Below are 19,712 nucleotides of genomic sequence, written 5' to 3'. Positions count from 1 at the left end.
TGGGTGAATGATGAGTCTTGCAATAGAGTTCCAGCATTAACAAAATTATACTGATTGGCCCAAGGGGGGCACTATAGTAATCAATTGAAATTCCAAACTTTCACAGTCAATTCATTGACATCAACCATTACTATCAGTATAGTTGTTACGGATACAAGTATCCTGTGTGTGTATCCTGTGTGTGTGTGTGTTTCTTTTCTCTCCTTCTCCCCTCACAGGTGAAAATCATCACTCCCCAATCAGTCAACAATCAATCATCAATCAGAAGACACCTCCTGTTTCCTACCCTATCACAGTTCCTTTCCCTTGGTTTAAAAACCCTGTCAGTAGTTTGCTCTAGAGCTCAATCTCTCTGTAAATGCCATGTCTGTAGGTCTGTGTTTCACTCTCTCTTTGTGTATTAACCTCTGTTTGAGCACTGTCATCACCTGTGAGTATTGTTTTTGGTTATGGTGTTTGTTTGCTGGTGGGAAAAGGGGAAACCAAGTCGCCCATGGGCATACACTACCCGTAGGTAGACTTTGTTATATACACTAGTTAGAACTGGGCAGACCACCCACTGTATTTTTGGTTAGTTAGCTGTTGTTAAAGTAGGCTAGTCTAGCTTAGGGGTGTTTTTGAATACTTAGTTTCTTTCCGTGGGTCCAGCTCAGCCCCTTTTCCTGCTCCCCCCATTACTGTGTGTTTTATTAAATAAACCTTGAGTTTGACGGTAGATTTCAGTTGTCGTGGTTATTTCGTTCTCACTTTTACTTTGTCACTATTATTTGCATGAGTTATGTTACGGGTCTCATTACCATCCCCCCTAGACTGTCGGGCCAAAAGGGATTCGTAACAATAGTCCAGCAAGACTGCTATCAGTAAATATCCCTCATCTGCCCATAAAAACAAATTCAATTTTACATCAATGCATCTCCTTATCAAATAAAATGTTACTTGTCACAAGCTCCGAATACAACATGTGTTGACCTTACTGTGAAATGCTTACTTACAAGCCCTTAACCAGCGATGCAGTAGTAAATATTTACTAAATAATGTAAAATAACGAGGCTATAGACAGGGGGTACCAGTACCGGGTCAATGTGCGGGGGTACAAGTTAGTTGACGGAATTTGTACATGTAGGTAGGCGTAAAGTGACTATGCATAGATAAAACCATAACATGTACATACTACCTCAGCCAGACTAACCGGTGTCTGTATGTAGCCTCGCTACTTTTATAGCCTCGCTACTGTATAATGGCTGTCTTTTTACAGTTTTATTTCTTTACTTACCTATTGTTCACCTAACACCTTTTTTGCACTATAGGTTAGAGCCTGTAAGTAAGCATTTCATTGTAAGGTCTATCTACACCTGTTGTATTCGGCGCACGTGACAAATAAACTTTGATTTGAAACAGCGAGTACTACCAGTCCAGGTACTATGGCTTGGGGGAGTAGAAGCTGTTAAGGAGCCTTTTGGTCTTAGACTTGGCCCTCCAGTACCACTTGCCGTGCGGTAGTAGGACAGTTTATGACTTGGGTGACTGGAGTCTGACAATTTTTGGGCCCTGCCTCTGACAACACCTTGTATATAGGCCCTAAATGGCAGGAAATTTGGCTCCAGTGATGTACTGGGCCGTATGCACTACCCTCTGTAGTAGAGGTCGACCAATTAAATCGGAATGGCTGATTAATTAGGGCCGATTTTTGGACAGTGATTATTGCCGATTACATTGCACTCCACGACTGTGTGGCAGGCTGACTACCTGTTATGCGAGTGCAGCAAGAAGCCAAGTTAAGGTGTTAGCTATCATTAAACCTATCTTAGAAAATAAAATATCTTAACAGTCACTAGTTAAACTAGTAATATCAACCATGTGTAGTTAACTAGCTTGCCCTGCGCGTTGCCTGTTAATTTATCATTGAATCACAGCCTACTTTAACAAATGGGTGATTTAACAAGTGCATTCGTGAAAAATGCACTGTCGTTGCACCAATGTGTACCTAACCATAAACATCAATGCCTTTCTTAAAATCAATACACAAGTATATATATTTTAAATCTGCATATTTAGTTAATATTGCCTGCTAATATTTATTTTAACTAGGGAAATTGTCACTTCTCTTGCATTCTGTGCAAGCAGAGTCAGAGTATATGCAGCAGTTTGGGCCGCCTGGCTTGTTGCAAACTGTGAAGACCATTTCTTCCTAACAAACACCGTAATTAATTTTCCAGAATTGTACATAAATTATGACATAACATTGATGGTTGTGCAATGTAACAGCAATATTTAGACTTAGGGATGCCACCCGTTAGATAAAATACATAACGGTTCCGTATTTCACTGAAAGTATAAACGTTCTGTTTTCGAAATGATAGTTTCCGTATTTGACCATATTACTGACCTAAGGCTCGTATTTCTGTGTATTATATTATAATTAAGTCTGATTTGATAGAGCAGTCTGACTGAGCGGTGGTAGGCAGCAGCAGGCTCGTAAGCATTAATTCAAACAGCACTTTTCTGCATTTGCCCGCCGCTCTTCGCTCTGCTGCAAACATTGCGCTGTTTATGACTTCAAGACTATCAACTCCCGAGACTAGGCTGGCAATACTAAAGTACCTATTAGAACATCCAATAGTCAAAGGTATATGAAATAAATGGTGTAGAGAGAAATAGTCCAATAACTGCAACCTAAAACTTCTTACCTGGGAATATTGAAGACTCATGTTAAAAGGAATCATCAGCTTTCATATGTTCTGAGCAAGGAACTTAAACATTAGCTTTTTTACATGGCACATATTGCACTTTTACTTCTCCAACACTGTTTTTGCATTATTTAAACCAAATTGAACAGGTTTCATAATTTATTTGATTGATGTACAGTGGCCAAAAGTTGAGAATGACATGAATTTTCAAAAGTCTACATGACAATTTGCATATACTCCAGAATGATCAGAAATTGCAATTCATTGCAAAGTCCCTCTTTGCCAAGCAAATGAACTGAATCCATTTTTTTCCCCCACTGCATTTCAGCCCTGCCACAAAAGGACCAGCTGACACGTCAGTGATTCTCTCGTTAACACAGGTGTGATTGTTGACGATGACAAGGCTCGAGCTCACTCCATGCTGATTGAGTTCAAATAACAGACTGGAAGCTTCAAAAGGAGGGTGGTGCTTGGAATCATTGTTCTTCCTCTGTCAACAATGGTTACCTGCAAGGAAACACGTTCAGTCATCATTGTTTTGAACAAAAAGGGCTTCACAGACAAGGATATTGCTGCCAGTAAGATTGCGCCTAAATCAACCATTTATTGGATCATCAAGAACTTCAAAGAGAGCGGTTCAATTGTTGTGAAGAAGGCTTCAGGGCGCCAAAGAAAGTCCAGCAAGCGCCAGGACCATCTCCTAAAGTTGATTCAGCTGCGGGATCGGGGCACCACCAGTACAGAGCTTGCTCAGGAATGGCAGCAGGCAGGTGTGAGTGCATCTGCACGCACAGTGAGGCGAAGACTGAGTATGGCCTGCTGTCAAGAAGGGCAGCAAAGAAGCCACTTCTCTCTTGGAAAAACATCAGGGACAGACTGATATTCTGCAAAAGGTACAGGGATTGGACTGCTGAGGACTGGGGTAAAGTCATTTTCTCTGATGAATCCCCTTTCCGATTGTTTGGGGCATCCGGAAAAAAGCTTGTCCGGAGAAGACAAGGTGAGCGCTACCATCAGTCCTGTGTCATGCCAACAGTAAAGCCTCCTGACATCATTCATGTGTGGGGTTGCTTCTCAGCCAAGGGAGTGGGCTCACTCACAGTTTTGCCTAAGAACACAGCCATGAATAAAGAATGGTACCAACACATCTTCCGAGAGCAACTTCTCCCAACCATCCAGGAACAGTTTGGTGACGAACAATGCCTTTTCCAGCATGATGGAACACCTTGCCATAAGGCAAAAGTGATAAGTGGCTCAGGGAACAAAACATTGATATTTTAATTGACAGCATGCCAGCGCAGATTGCAGAGGTCTTGAAAAACAAGGGTCAACACTGCAAATTTTGACCCTTTGCATCAACTTCATGTAAATTGTCACTAAAAGCCTTTGACACTTATGAAATGCTTGTAATTATACTTCTGTATTCCATAGTAACATCTGAAAAAAATATCTAAACACTGAAGCAGCAAACTTTTAATTCAGCATTGTAATTATTACATATATAAAAAATATAAAAAATCTGCAGATTAAAATCAGTATTGGCCATTTTCGGTCCTCCAATATCGGTATTGAAAAATCATAAATCGGTCGACTACTCTGTAGCGCCTTACGGTCGGATGCCGAGCAGTTGCCATATCAGGCGGTGATGCAACCGGTCAGGATGCTCTTGATGGTGCAGCTGTAGAACTTTTTTGGAGGGAACCATGCCAAATCTTTTCAGTCTCCTGAGGGGGAAAAGGTGTGTCCTCGTCACGACTGTCTTGGTGTATTAGGACAATGATAGTTTGTTGGTGATGTGGACAACAAGGAACTTGAAGCTCTCAACCTGCTCCACTGCAGCCCCGTTTATGAGAATGGGGGCCTGTTCAGCCCTCCTTTTCCTGTAGTCTACAATCAACTCCTTTGTCTTGTTCACATTGAGGGATAAGTTGTCCTGGCAGTGTGGCCTCCTCCCTATAGGCTACCTAATCATTGTCGGTGATCAGGCCTACCACTGATGTGTCATCAGCAAACTTAACGATGGTGTTGGAGTCGTGCTTGGCCACGCAGTCGTGGGTGAACAGGGAATACAGGAGGGGACTAAGCACACACCCCTGAGGGGCCCCAGTATTGAGGATCAGTGTGGCAGATGTGTTACCTACCCTTACCAACTGGGGGTGGCCCATCAGGTAGTACAGGATCCAGTTGCAGAGGGAGGTGTTTAGTCCCAGGGTCCTTAGCTTCGTGATGATCTTTGTGGGCACTATGGTGTTGAACGGCGAGCTGTAGTCAATGAACAGCATTCTCATATATGTTCCTTTTGTCCAGGTGGGAAAGGGCAGTGTGGTTGAAATTGTGTCATCTCTGGATCTGTTGGGGCGGTATGCGAATTGGAGTGGGTCTAGGGTTTCCGGGATGAAGGTGTTGATGTGAGTCATGACCAGCCTTTCAAAGCACTTCATGGTTACCAACATGAGTGCTATGGGGCGGTCGTCATTTAGGTAGGTCATCTTTGCTTTATTGGGCACAGGGACTATGGTGGTCTGTTTGAAACATGTGGTTATTACAGACTTGGTCAGGGAGAGGTTGGAAATGTCCGTTGGTCCGCGCATGCTCAGAGTACACTTCCTGGTAATCTGTCTGGCCCCGCAACCTTGTGAATGTTGACCTGTTTAAAGGTCTTGCTCACATTGCTTACGGAGAGGGTGATCATACAGTCATCCGGACCATATCAAGCAGTATAGTCTTGAACACACCGCCCATAGTCAACTATCAACTTTTAATTTCCAGCAAGGGACATTGGATTAATGTGAGTAAAAAAAACACACAACATACATTGGCATAATTGTCACTAATTGACACGGATGGAGGGTGAAGTCTTTAGAGCCCAGTCTGAATGTTGCCCCATATCCATCACAGTGCCCACACGGGAAACAAATATACAACCTTGTGGTTGCTAATCAGATTCCCTGGAATAACACAAACCTACCCAGAGCTTTTGACCCATTTAAAAGCAGTGGGCTATTAGAGTTCCAAGGGCTTTGCTCCTCCTCCAAAAATGACTAGTAATCATGTCTCATCTGATTTAATTGACAATGGGCTAATGAGGGAAGAACACCCTGAGGGTTGTTTCAGTGTAGTCATACGTTTGATTAGTCATAGTTAGGTAAAATATTAAGTAGCTAAATGTGTTTGTTCTGTGACAATGGAGAGTAAAAGGTCTGAAAAGGAATGATAAAAAATGTAATCCCAAACTATTGTAGAATGCCTGAAGATCCTGTGGAGGCCACAATGAGAAGCTCGGAAGTCTTAAACAGGATGCAGGAGATAAAAAGGCAGGCCAGTGTGGGTATGGAGGGGCATAACAGAACATTGCATAACATGCAGAAAATGCATGGAAACTGTATGCCTTATCAATGCAGTGTTTGACCAAATATGAACATTACCATTATTGCACTGATGTATGCATTTATTTTGCAAGACAAAAACATAAGAATGTAGCTACAACCGAGAGGACTGTCAACCACGATCCCGGCATTTAGTTTTAGAGTGGTGTCTTGTGGCTTTTCAGCATTGCGCATTGCAGCAATTTCAAAAGCTTAGGCCAAGGAAATTAGGCTACATTAATAAGGTTCTCATAGGCCCAAGCTAATTCTAATTGTTGGGATCACCACTCAGCAATTCTGTGTAATTACTGAGACTTTTTTTTAATTAAAGTGTGTATTGTTATAAAAAAAAAACTAGTATTTGGCTCTAAAGATAAGCGGCTGCGTCTCAGCAAAGGGATAGGTATGTAACTTTATCCTCGTGCAATTAGGAATTCCACCAGTGCCAACTTTCAAAAAGGCAATTAGGATGCGTGGGTGCTCAATGAGCACTTCAGCAAGAGACATTTTCATGACCAACTGCTTATCTGGTTTTGGGGGGGGGGGGGGTTTAATGACTAAATCTTCTAATCTTCGTGGAAACAAAATCAGCAGCTTGTTTCGAGGTACCCTGTTTGTTTTAGCTCAGGCACTGGGCTGGCGTTCTCCGAGGTGGGGAGAGCGACATTAGGCCTCCTGACATCTTCGTTATGCAGTTGTTCGTGTGAAACATTGATCCCACCGCTGCCGCTATTGTTTATGAATGAGCCTCTGTTGTACAGAGGCGTGAATGAGTCTGCTGCTGGTTGCGTTGCTCTCCCTCTCCATGGCATTCTACAAAGTGCTAAGTTAAGCACCTCTAATAAATGAACATGAGAATTAAAGACTATAGCTTCTGACAGTCTCCAGGGATGATGAACCTATGCTGCAAATACCAGGTCACCTCAGAAGTGGCCTTCTATGATAACATTTTAGCAAGACATTCTCCAGTGAAGTAGGCCAGGTATTGTATTTCCTCATCACCAGCAATACTGGTAAAAATTTACACTATTGGGCATAGCCTACATGAGTTTTCAAATGTGTTTATTAAGATACCACACAATGGGTTGATTTAACCTTACCAAAACTGTTAAATTCACTGACTCTTGGGCTATGCACCGTGTACTTGACTGACTGCCTTTAGAATCAGACTACGTATCATCCATGGGACGGCACCACTGCTTCAGACAGTGACCCTGCCAAGGCTCCAGTCGACAGCCCTCTGTCACAGTGGATCACTGCCACATGTGGAGGAGACCCGCATCTTAATTGGGTCATCATTTAAACTGTCCTCAAGAGTGGTCCATTAGGCTCCCAGGGAAGTAAGGGTATGCAGCTCTGAGTGTGACATTGTAAAGAGTCACCTATGGACTTGTGTGTAGATGGTGTGTGCATTCCAATTAGCGAATTAAAGCATTAGCTAAAATGTATTAGGGCCTCAACTATGTGTCAATGAAACTGTTATATTTCGATCTGTGGTGATATATTTATTTTCAATGAAGCCTAAATCACTCAATAAGAAAAATGACTTGATACGAAACTCTTTTCTGGTATTTGTCATTATATATGACAAGATGAGGTGGGGTAATTTGTAACCACATGGCACAGCATCTCACACCACATGCTAGTTTGCAGCAGCCAGGTCACCGCAGCTCAACCAACATATACCAGATAAAGAAGAGGAACTTGTGTTGCATCAGACTCCAGTTGTGTGAAATGTCTCACATTGAGTCAGTGCAGTGGACTGATGAGTGTCTGGTTAATTAATTAATGTTTTTTTTAAACACCTCACTCCAAATACAAGTTAGGAGCACCAGAAAATACATTTTTAATTGATATACAGCCTTTATTGGGCCTATATCAATTAGTTACTTTTGAAGCAGGCTGTGCCCTAGAACCTAATATACGTAACTGTAAATAGTACATCACTGGGGCTAAGCTGCCTGCCATCCAGGACCTCTACACCAGGCAGTGTCAGAGGAAGGCCCTAAAAATTGTCAAAGACCCATAGACTGTTCTCTCTACTACCGCATGACAAGCGGTAGCGGAGCACCAAGTCTAGGACAAAAAGACTTCAACAGCTTTTACCCCCAAGCCATAAGACTCCTGAACATGTAATTAAATGGCTACCTAGACCATTCGTATCATGCGTGTATCCCCTCAACCAGTCTTTTACACTGCTGCTACTACTCGGTTTATATATGTAGGTATGGTTATCACTTTAACCATACCTACACGCACATATACCGACTAACCGGTGCCGGTATATGGCCTCGCTGTTATCCTTCACTGTTTTTTTTAGTTCTTTACTTATCTATTGTTCACCGAATACCAATTTTTTTACTTAAATTGCACTGTTGGTTAGGGCCTGTAGGGAAGAATTTCACTGTAAGGTTGTATTCGGCGCACCTGACAAATAAACTTTGATTTGAAATACATGAGTTTATTAGGAAAGGTAAATTGTTCATATGAATACCTGACACAGAAATTAGTAAGTCATTTGTGGAATATTAGGTTTCTATATTATGTAAAAATAACTTTTGGCATTGGGTATGCCTTAATGCTCAAATATTGATATAATAACCATCATATTAAGGTAAACTTGGAGTCATGTGAAGATATGTTGTCAGGTCCTCCCACTAAAGATGAAATAAATTATGAGTCACTTCACAGGGTGATGAAAGTCCACAGTGATGAGCATGATGCTCCTTTCCAATAGAGGAAATTATTTTGGTGACACGATGATCAGCTGCCATTTGACAAATCAAAATTCTCACTTTTATCATAATAATTCCCGATGTAGGCTAGCCTACCGGTACTATTTGAGAGCTGTTGGCTAGAACATATGTGCCAAGACCAGAGTGCATATATGCTATTTAACAACAGTTTGTGACAAAACTAAAATAGGTAGTGTTGAAAATGCAATGGAAACACATTGAACTTTAGATTTTTATTCAGGACATAACTTACGCAACAAAAGTACCTTCTATGCAGTAAATCATCGCGCAATGCTTTATATGCACAACAAGTCAGTTTGGTGGAAACACACCACTGGTGGGAAAGTGCATGTTTTCTTTATGCAGATTTTAGAATAAGTGCATGAAAATCTGTCACCAATTGGATGGAAACCTAGCCATTGTGGAAAACAGAGAGGGGGGGGGGGGGGGGGGTAAAATCAGTCCCCTTCATTACATCTTTGCTACTGCCTGGTGCCCCAGCAGAAAGGGATGTGAAAGAAACAGGAGGAGAATCCACTGACTCATTGAGCTAAACATGTATTTCGTCAGCTAAAAAGGTGGCCAATCTGACAGGGAGATATGTAACTCCTAAAATAAGAGGTGTTTTCACACTCCAGACCCAGTTATTTCCATATCTCACAGAGGCCAGAAATGATAAAGCTCAGCACTTCACTAATGAGACTGACAAAAGCGAGTGCCACACACACACTACAAAGATATATAGGCTAATATGATTGTGTAGGGAAACCCAATATGTTTAATCCCCCACAATGGATAGTCCTACTGCAGCAACACTGACACAAAAGCCTGCAGCAGCAGACATTGGCTACCCTTACTCAGGAGCGGGATGTGAGAGGAATTATTATTCCATTAGAAAAAATTTCCGTTGAATATGGTTATGACCACACGATTGTGTGGTTAAAAAAGAAAACCCTAATTTGTGGCCAGAACAATGAATATAAAAACATTTATTGACAAGTGCTGGATAGATTTCAAATCTGATACACCTGCCGCATTACAATGATTCTGGGAATTACAGTATCAGTCAAAAGTTCAGACACACCTACAAGGGTTTTTCTTTATTGTACTATTTTCTACATTGTAGAAAAGTGAAGACATCAAACTATGAAATAACACATATGGAATCATGTAGTAATGTTTTTTTAAAGTGTTAAACAAACCAAACTATATTTTCTATTTGAGATTATTCAAAGTAGCCACCCTTGCCTTGATGACAGCTTTGCACACTCTTAGCATTCTCTCAACCGGCTACACCTGGAATGCTTTTCCAACAGTCTTGAAGGAGTTACCACATTTTCCTTCACTCTACAGTCCAACTCATCTCAAACCATCTCAATTGGGTTGAGGTTGGGTGATTGTGGAGGCCAGGTCACCTGATGCAGCATTCCATCACTCTCCTTGGTCAAATAGCTCTTACACGGCCTGGAGGTGTGTTGGGTCATTGTCCTGTTGAAAAACAAATGATAGTCCCACTAAGCGCAAACCGGATGGGACGGCATACCGCTGCAGAATGCTGTGGTAGCCATACTGGTTAAGTGTGCCTTGAATTCTAAATAAATCACTGACTGTCACCAGAAAAGCACCCCCACACCATCACCCCTCTTCCTCCATGCTTCACAGTGGGAACCAAACATGCGGAGATCATCCGTTCATCTACTCTGCGTCTCCCAAAGACAAATTTGGACTCATCCGACCAAAGGACAGATTTCCCCCGTCTAATGTTCACTACTCTTGTTTATTGGTCCAAGTATGCATCTTCTTATTAGTGTCCTTTAGTAGAGGTATCTCTGCAGCAATTTGACCATGAAGGCCTGATTCACACAGTCTCCTCTGAACAGTTGATGTTGAGATATGTCTGTTGCTTGAACTCTAAAGCATTTATTTGGGCTGCAATTTCTGAGGCTGGTATCTAATGAACTTATCCTCTGCAGCAAAGATAACTCTGGGTCTTCCTTTCCTGTGGCAGTCCTCATGAGAGCCAGTTATCATAGCACTTGATGGTTTTTGCGACTGCATTTGAAAAAAAATGTCAAAGTTCTTGAAATGTTCCAGATTGACTGGCCTCCATGTCTTACATTAATGATGGACTGTTGTTTCTCTTTGCTTATTTGAGCCATCTTCTGTATACCATCCCTACCGTAGCTTGTCACAACACAACTGACTCGAACGCATTAAGGAAAGAAATTCCACAAATTAACAAGGCACACCTGTTTATTGAAATGCATTCCAGGTGAAGCTGGTTGAGAGAATGCCAAGCGTGTGCAAAGCTGTCATCGTGGCTCGCTACTTTGAAGAATCTCAAATATAGTTTGATTTGTTTAACACTTTTTTGGTTACTACCAGATTCCATGCATGTAATTTCATAGTTTGTGTCTTCACTATTATTCTAAAATGTAGAAAATTGTTTTGTTTTTTAAAGAAAAACCCCTTGAATGAGTAGGTGTCCAAACTTTTGACTGGTACTATACATTGCATTGATAATTGTATACAAACAAACTGGCTGAGTTGGGAGAATAATCTAACCTGTAGGTATGCAAATATTTCTCTACATTATGAGATATGGAAATTGTTTTCAGGACAGGTTCATGCATTATTCACTACATGGCTAGATTGATGATCAACAGCCTGAACCCCCTCATTCAATGTGACTGCCTACCTGTCATTTGGGGCATGTTATAAAACTGCAGTAGTCAATCATTTGAATAGATACTAGAGCACTGGTGGTGGCTGCATCAGGAAGGAAATATACCCAGGACGGTTCAATAAAACCCTCTTTTAGATTGTTAGCTAGGTGTCAATGAACAATAGAACAATTTGAGTGAATATGAAAAGTCCTTACTGGTTAGTGGGCGGCGCTGAGAGCGGGAAGACCACCTCCTCTTCCTCGTATTCTGGTCCATCCTGCATCTCGCTTTCATCCACAGTGCTGAGTCCTCCGTAGCCTGTGGGCAGCAGAGGTGGTGGTGGTAGTGGGGGGAAGACACTGGGCCCGTCTGGACCCGCCGAGGTGGGTGATATCCGGCTGCCGGGCCCCTCTGAGGTGGGGGAGTAGCACACACCGCCAATGGTCCCTGAGCTTGTTCCTTGACAAATTGCGTGTCCACCACCACCATTCCCTGTAGCGGACAAGACTGGTCCGGTAATATCTCCTCCAGATACGGGGTAAATCATACTCATATCAGAGAGGGCGTCCGGGGAGGTGTTCGACTGGTAGCGGGAGTTTGGTGCTGACCGCTGGCCAAAATCTGTGACCCGCACTCTGGTCTGATTGGGATAAAACGGAAAATGGGCCGTCTCGGGGCCTCCGCCGCCTGCCACCCCTGTCGAGACAGAGCCCGTGTCCTCACTACTGACCTCCGCAGCTATCATTTTAAGGAAAATGTGTAGAGGGGAATATGTCAAGAAGGGAACCTGCCCTCCCCCTCTAGTCTTGAAGCACTCCTTCACTGTTCGGGTTATTAAAAACACCACCAAAGTTTATTGGAAAACAACACGTTTAGTCAGCTAGCTTAGCTAACGTTAGTCGCTAGCAAAACGCTACTGTAGCTAGCGAACACCGCTCACTTACTAGCTAACTAACGTTAGCTACTGCAGAGACACTTGATGAGTTCTGGCTAAGTCTTCATTGTTTCATGAATTTAAAGTTCAGTGAGAATTGATGTTTTGAAAATAACGTTTAAATACCTTAAAGGGAGAAGCAGATGTCGTATTTATTTCCTTTTTTCCTTGTCCTGCCTGCTCCTTCAGCAGCCAGCAGCCCACTTGTCAGGGAGTGTTGTTTTATTGTCACTGCCTGTGTTAAATCCCGTATTTTTGCTTTTGTTGTTTTGCTCCTACGGAGTTCGCAAACGGTCTCCTCTGTCACCTGAGCCTCTGGTGGACTTAATTTACCCACTGTAGCCCAGCAGGTGAGAAAATTACAGCAATTCTTTCTTGCGTAACTTCTCTTTTCTTTTCTTTCTCGATTACGGGGCTGATGGCTTGCTGCCGCCGATGTTCGCTCCCTCCCTCTCTCTCCCTTTTCTCGCTTGGCGCGTGCTAGCTCACGCGCAGGCCCAGCCAAGCGAGTACCGAGTAAAACCACGACACGAGCTTCACCCATGATATCTGGCATTGTATCCTATCGGTGGTCAAAAAATCTGAAATAGGTAGTTGTACTATTCAATTCTACTCTATTATATTCCGTTTTTAATCTAGAATAGAATAGTGTATTGTTTTCAGGAGAAAATTATTTTCCATACGCTTATATCAAACAAACCAACCAACCAACATAGGCAATAATTAAGCAATAAGGCCCGAGTGGGTGTGGTATATGGCCAATATACCACGGCTAAGGGCTGTTCTTCGCACGACGCAACGCGGATTATCACAAACCCCCGAGGTGCCTTATCGCTATTATAAACTGTTTACCAATGTAATTTTTAGCAGTAAAAATACGTGTTTTGTCATACCTCTGATATACCACGGCTGTCAGTCAACCAGCATTCAGGACTCGAACCACCCAGTTTATAAATGAAATGTAGGCCTACTGGTATTTTAATTTTTATTTAACCCTTATTTCACCAGGTAAATGGACTGAGAACACATTCTCATTTACAGCAACGACCTGGGGAATAGTTACAGGGGAGAGGAGGGGAAGCCTAGTCTTTTCAATAAGACACATTTTGTCAGAAGTATCCCCCCAAATCTATAAATTATTCATATCTAGAAATCTAGAAATGATTCATATATTTATATTTATTATTATTGTTATTATTACCTTCTGATTTGAAACACAACCAAGCTAGCACATTTGGTTCATTGGAAGTTGTGGGAACGTACGTTTTCGGATTCTCATTGGTTCTGGGAACGAAGCCATACGTTTCCTGATCGATAAAACAGAATGTTTTTTTAAACGTTCTGAGAACGAAAGTAAAAATGTAGCCTCTTATGGGAACTTTCATTTTTAGGTTGCAGGGAGTTTCTGAGAACGTTTTACTATGGTTTCTTTCCTGGGAAGTTTTATTAACGTTCTGATAATTTGTAATATATTATTTGAAGATAATTAAATAGCATTCTCAGCGGGACACAAGCGGGACGCATGCAACTGCTTGCATGCTCGTTACCACTCCACTACGTCTTCCTGTCATGGCTTTTGCACCATCAGTAGTACAGATACCAACACATCTTGACTACCAAAGTCCATTTGATGTCACAAAGCTGTCCAGTACTTTAAAAAAAGATATTTTCCTTTTGTCCTGGTTTGCAGAAGAGGATGTCTTCCTTACCTGACCCCATAAACATAGTGGACATACACCAGGAGCTGTGCCAGATATGTTGACTCATCCAGCTGTAACACATATAATTCACTGACTTGTATGCGAAGCAGTAATTGTTTCAAAGCATCTCCTGCCATGTCACTGATGCGACGTGAAACAGTTTGATGAAGGCATTGTTTGTATAGTCTTTTTGGCCTTTTCCCCCAGCATTATCCCAGCCATATCCGCGGCAGCAGGAAGAATGAAGTCCTCCACAATAGTATGGGACTTGCCTGTCCTAGCCACTCGGTAGCTCACCATATAAGACACTTCTAGCCCGTCTTATTAATGGTGTCTGTTGCTTTTATACATGTCTTACTACTCGAAGGTCGTCTTTATTCTCCCTCCAAAAACTCCCGTGGCTTATTTTTCAAATGTGCATGTGTTGTTTCTAAATGTCTGCACAAGATAGTACTTTTGCACATATAACACACTGTGGCTGAGGAAAGGCACTACTCCCAATATAAGTGAACCCCAAATCAATGTAGTTCTCATCAAATTTGTGCCTCTTCAATGGTCCAACGTCCCTGTCTGTTGTTCGGTGCTTTCCCGGGTAAGGGGGCAGTAGCTCTTCGGCTGCATCAGATTCACAACTGTCAGTGTCCATGCTAGCTGGGCTAACAACAAATGTAGAATTACTGATGCTAGCTTTGCATGTGTTCGTGGAAGCAGAACAGCTTGTATCGTTGAGAGGTGCATGTGTAGTACTGCTGGTAGTTTTCGAGCAAACTGAATGAGCAGCAGCTACAGTGCCTTGCGAAAGTATTCAGCCCCCTTGAACTTTGCGACCTTTTGCCACATTTCAGGCTTCAAACATAAAGATATAAAACTGTATTTTTTTGTGAAGAATCAACAACAAGTGGGACACAATCATGAAGTGGAACGACATTTATTGGATATTTCAAACTTTTTTAACAAATCAAAAACTGTAAAATTGGGTGTGCAAAATTATTCAGCCCCTTTACTTTCAGTGCAGCAAACTCTCTCCAGAAGTTCAGTGAGGATCTCTGAATGATCCAATGTTGACCTAAATGACTAATGATGATAAATACAATCCACCTGTGTGTAATCAAGTCTCCATATAAATGCACCTGCACTGTGATAGTCTCAGAGGTCCGTTAAAAGCGCAGAGAGCATCATGAAGAACAAGGAACACACCAGGCATGTCCGAGATACTGTTGTGAAGACGTTTAAAGCCCGATTTGGATACAAAAAGATTTCCCAAGCTTTAAACATCCCAAGGAGCACTGTGCAAGCGATAATATTGAAATGGAAGGAGTATCAGACCACTGCAAATCTACCAAGACCTGGCCGTCCCTCTAAACTTTCAGCTCATACAAGGAGAAGACTGATCAGAGATGCAGCCAAGAGGCCCATGATCACTCTGGATGAACTGCAGAGATCTACAGCTGAGGTGGGAGACTCTGTCCATAGGACAACAATCAGTCGTATATTGCACAAATCTGGCCTTTATGGAAGAGTGGCAAGAAGAAAGCCATTTCTTAAAGATATCCATAAAAAGTGTCGTTTAAAGTTTGCCACAAGCCACCTGGGAGACACACACCAAACATGTGGAAGAAGATGCTCTGGTCAGATGAAACCAAAATTGAACTTTTTGGCAACAATGCAAAACGTTATGTTTGGCGTAAAAGCAACACAGCTCATCACCCTGAACACACCATCCCCACTGTCAAACATGGTGGTGGCAGCATCATGGTTTGGGCCTGCTTTTCTTCAGCAGGGACAGGGAAGATGGTTAAAATTGATGGGAAGATGGATGGAGCCAAATACAGGACCATTCTTGAAGAAAACCTGATGGAGTCTGCAAAAGACCTGAGACTGGGACGGAGATGTGTCTTCCAACAAGACAATGATCCAAAACATAAAGCAAAATCTACAATGGAATGGTTCAAAAATAAACATATCCAGGTGTTAGAATGGCCAAGTCAAAGTCCAGACCTGAATCCAATCGAGAATCTGTGGAAAGAACTGAAAACTGCTGTTCACAAATGCTCTCCATCCAACCTCACTGAGCTCGAGCTGTTTTGCAAGGAGGAATGGGAAAAAATGTCAGTCTCTCGATGTGCAAAACTGATAGAGACATACCCCAAGCGACTTACAGCTGTAATCGCAGCAAAAGGTGGCGCTACAAAGTATTAACTTAAGGGGGCTGAATAATTTTGCACGCCCAATTTTTCAGTTTTTGATTTGTTAAAAAAGTTATCCAATAAATATCCAATAAATGTCATTCCACTTCATGATTGTGTCCCACTTGTTGTTGATTCTTCACAAAAAAATACAGTTTTATATCTTTATGTTTGAAGCCTGAAATGTGGCAAAAGGTCGCAAAGTTCAAGGGGGCCGAAAACTTTCGCAAGGCACTGTACGTTTGGGTACATACGGACTGTTAGTGGAATTCCCATGAGAGAGTAACGGTTAATGTGATTGGACGTTCATTATTTGACTAGGCTACCTGTATTTGACATTGTGTTGTTATTTCGCTGAACACTAGATTATTTAATTTAATTTTTGGCAGTGAAACGAGGCTACTCAGGCGAGAATAAAACCTCACCAAAATGTATAGCCCTGATGGAAAATATAGATGGACTGTTTGAAAATCTGAAGAATTAAAAAAAAATTGAAAATGTATTATAAAAAAGTGAATCACATTTTTACTTGACGTACTCCCGACGGCATTGCGCGAACCCCTGGGGGTAGTCATTGTCTCATCCACTTTGAGCCATGAGAGATGTACACGCATGTTATTAACATTAGCTCTCTGTGTGCATTTAAGGGCCAGCCTTGCTTCCCTGTTCTGAGCCATTTGTAATTTTCCGAGGTCCCTCTTCATGGCACCAGACCATACGACTGAACAGTAGTTCTGGTGCGACAAAACTAGAGCCTGTATGACCTGACTTGTTGATAGTGTTGTTAAAAAGGCAGAGCAGTGCTTTATTATGGACATACTTCTCCCCATCTTAGCTACTGTTGTATCAACATGTTTTGACCATGACCGTTTACAATCCAGCTTTACTCCAAGCAGTTTAATCACTTCAACTTGCTCGATTTCCACATTATTGATTACAAGATTTAATTGAGGTTTAGGGTTTAGTGAATGATTTGTCTCAAATACAATGCCTTAGTTTTTGAAATATTTAGGACTAACTTATTCTTTGCCACCCATTCTGAAACTAACTTCAGCTTTTTGTTAAGTGTTGCAGTGATTTCACTCACTGTAGTAGCTGATGTGTATAGTGTTGAGTCATCCGCATACACAGACACACAGGCTTTACTCAAAGGCCAGTGGAATGTCATTAGTAAAGACTGAAAAAAGCAAGGTACCTAGACAGCTGCCCTGGGGAATTCCTGATTCTACATGGATTATGCTGAAGAGGCTTCCATTAAAGAATGCCCTCTGTGTTCTGTTAGACAGGTAACTCTTTTTCCACAATATAGCAGGGGTTGTAAAGCCATAACACATACATTTTTCCAACAGCAGACTATGATCGATAATGTCAAAAGCCGCACTGAAGTCTAACAAAACAGCCCCCACAATCTTTTCATCATCAGTTTTTCTCAGCCAAACATCAGTCATCAAGTGCCATGCTTGTTGAATGTCCTTCCCTATAAGCATGCTGAAAGTCTGGTTGTCAATTTGTTTACAGTAAAATAGCATTGTATCTGGTCAAACCCAACTTTTTCAAAAAGTTTACTAAGGGTTGGTAACAGGCCGATTGGTCTGCTACTTGAGCCAGTAAAGGGGGCGTTTACTCTTATTGTGTAGCAGAATTTTTTGCTAGTTTGCTAAGAAATCATTAAAAGTAATTGTCAATATCAGTGGGTTTTGTGATGATTCAATGAATGATGGAGCTGAGTTTGCCTTTTTGCCCAACATTTCATTTAAGGTTCTGCAAAGCTTTTTACTATCATTCTTTATGTAATTTATCTTTGTTTCAAAGTAAAGTTTCTTCTTTTTATTCAGTTTAGTCACATGACTTTTCATTTTGCAGACCTCCACAAGTCTCCTAGCCAGTTATGGAGGACTAAAAGTCTGCTGAACGTTCAATGCCAAGATTTCGGGAGGGCACAGGGACAGATATTATGGGGTGTTTGTTGGTGTCAAGCAGAGACCCAATCAGTTCTTTAAAAAAATGTATTTCAACTTTTTATTCAGGAACTGAGACATTTCTCACCATTGAACTGCCCAAATACAATGGCCAGAGAAGGGGATGGAGAAATCCACCCATTCCTACCCCTCACACAATTAGTTCAATCTTTCACGGGCCCATGAGAAGTAGGATAGCATACACCCTGTGCTCCCAGTGATAGGTCCAGACCTCCCACAGCAGGCAATGCCCTGTCAGATCCAGAGAGGGAAAGGAGCCGAACTCAATGATGACGCCATTGCTGGAGTCAGCATAGTTGGAGTCAGCACAACCGTCGCAGGCACAGGCAGTCCTAGTGATGAAGGCTCAGGTACAGTAGATCAGGCACCAGTGCAGCGAAGCTATTCCTTATGTCAATCTGCTCTGAATCTCTTGCAGACACTGAATCCTCTTAGCAGCATGCTGCTGCCGCCTTCAGTTTCCACAACTTGTGACATGGGACCTGCGCTGATTGGAACAATCCTCTTGCTGATCTCCATCTACTACACTACAAGCTGGAGGAGGAGAAGCAGATGGAGACAACTTCGTTGGCAGACAAGTTCCAGGTAGCACAGGCCATTCGGATAGGGACAGATGCCAAGGAAGGGATACATCCATCAGGCCCGAGCGGCGACCAGCCAAAGGTGTTGAGAACAAGAAAGTTACAAATACGTTTTCCCCATAAGTTTGTGCAGAATTGAAATTTGCTTTCTAAGGATAGCCACCTCATTTCTTTAATCCTCTGCAAGCAAACAATTGCAGCATTGGAACTCTGGATTGTCAACCCTGTCCCGGACAAGAGCGTAATTAACACAGCTTTTACAGCGCTGGAAGTGTTTGTTAGCTATTCTAGGTGAAGCGGGCTCCATTGCAACCTTGCTGGGTAGTTGGTAGCAGGTGTTAACACAAACATGAAAAAAAAAAAAGTTTATAAACAACTGGCCAAACAGCAGGTCGAGGCACGGGAGGCATCTGAGTTTTAACAGAAATTAAGGTTATTTGGAGGTTTTTGAGTAACTTCCTTAAAACTTTCACTGAATGTTTCAATAAGACTTTTAAATGCACTGCTTTAATAACTGTTTTGAACTCGAAGCACAGATAGGACACATGGAAATTAATTTGCTTAGGCATTTTTTGTGACACAGCGTCAGTGAGATGAAAAGCTATGGGCCCTGTTTCAGAAAACGGGTTTCGTGAAAACTCAGTGGACTCACAGTTGAGGGAAACTCTGGGGTTTCGGTTTCAGAAAGCAAATTCAGATGAACTCCGAGACAGTGTTACTATGGCAACATACTCTGTGAAGTTAACCTGCTCACTGGCAGGTTGTCTTCAACTAACCCAGAGTTTCTCCTCCTCTTTAGCTGAAGCCTGCAGACTGAAGAAGGTGTCAGACATGGCGTGTCCTTTTCTTGAAGAGCCAGTTGATATTGAAGCACAAATA

The 19,712-nt window shown here is 42.1% G+C and overlaps 1 protein-coding gene across 8 annotated transcripts in view; it reads right to left on the bottom strand.

Annotated features, from left to right (window-relative positions):
- The window catches only part of LOC109875927 (ras GTPase-activating protein 1), a 49,401-nt gene extending 36,486 nt beyond the window's left edge, over nt 1-12,915 (bottom strand). Inside the window, exons 1-2 of one of the 8 annotated variants that reach the window (XM_031817689.1) lie at nt 12,514-12,915; nt 11,669-12,275 (exon numbers count right to left, since the gene is read on the bottom strand). In XM_031817689.1, coding sequence (XP_031673549.1) covers nt 11,669-12,198 — 530 coding nt within the window. In that variant the 5' untranslated portion in view covers nt 12,199-12,275; nt 12,514-12,915. Of the gene's footprint in view, nt 1-11,668 lie in introns of all 8 variants that reach the window. The other 7 variants (XM_031817690.1, XM_031817692.1, XM_031817695.1 and 4 more) reach the window with 7 other exon arrangements.
- Nucleotides 12,916-19,712: the final 6,797 nt, after the last annotated feature.

This window comes from Oncorhynchus kisutch, linkage group LG3 (genome assembly GCF_002021735.2).
Source record: "Oncorhynchus kisutch isolate 150728-3 linkage group LG3, Okis_V2, whole genome shotgun sequence".
Taxonomy (NCBI): Eukaryota; Metazoa; Chordata; class Actinopteri; order Salmoniformes; family Salmonidae; genus Oncorhynchus; species Oncorhynchus kisutch.
This window is presented reverse-complemented; position numbering and strand designations above follow the sequence as displayed.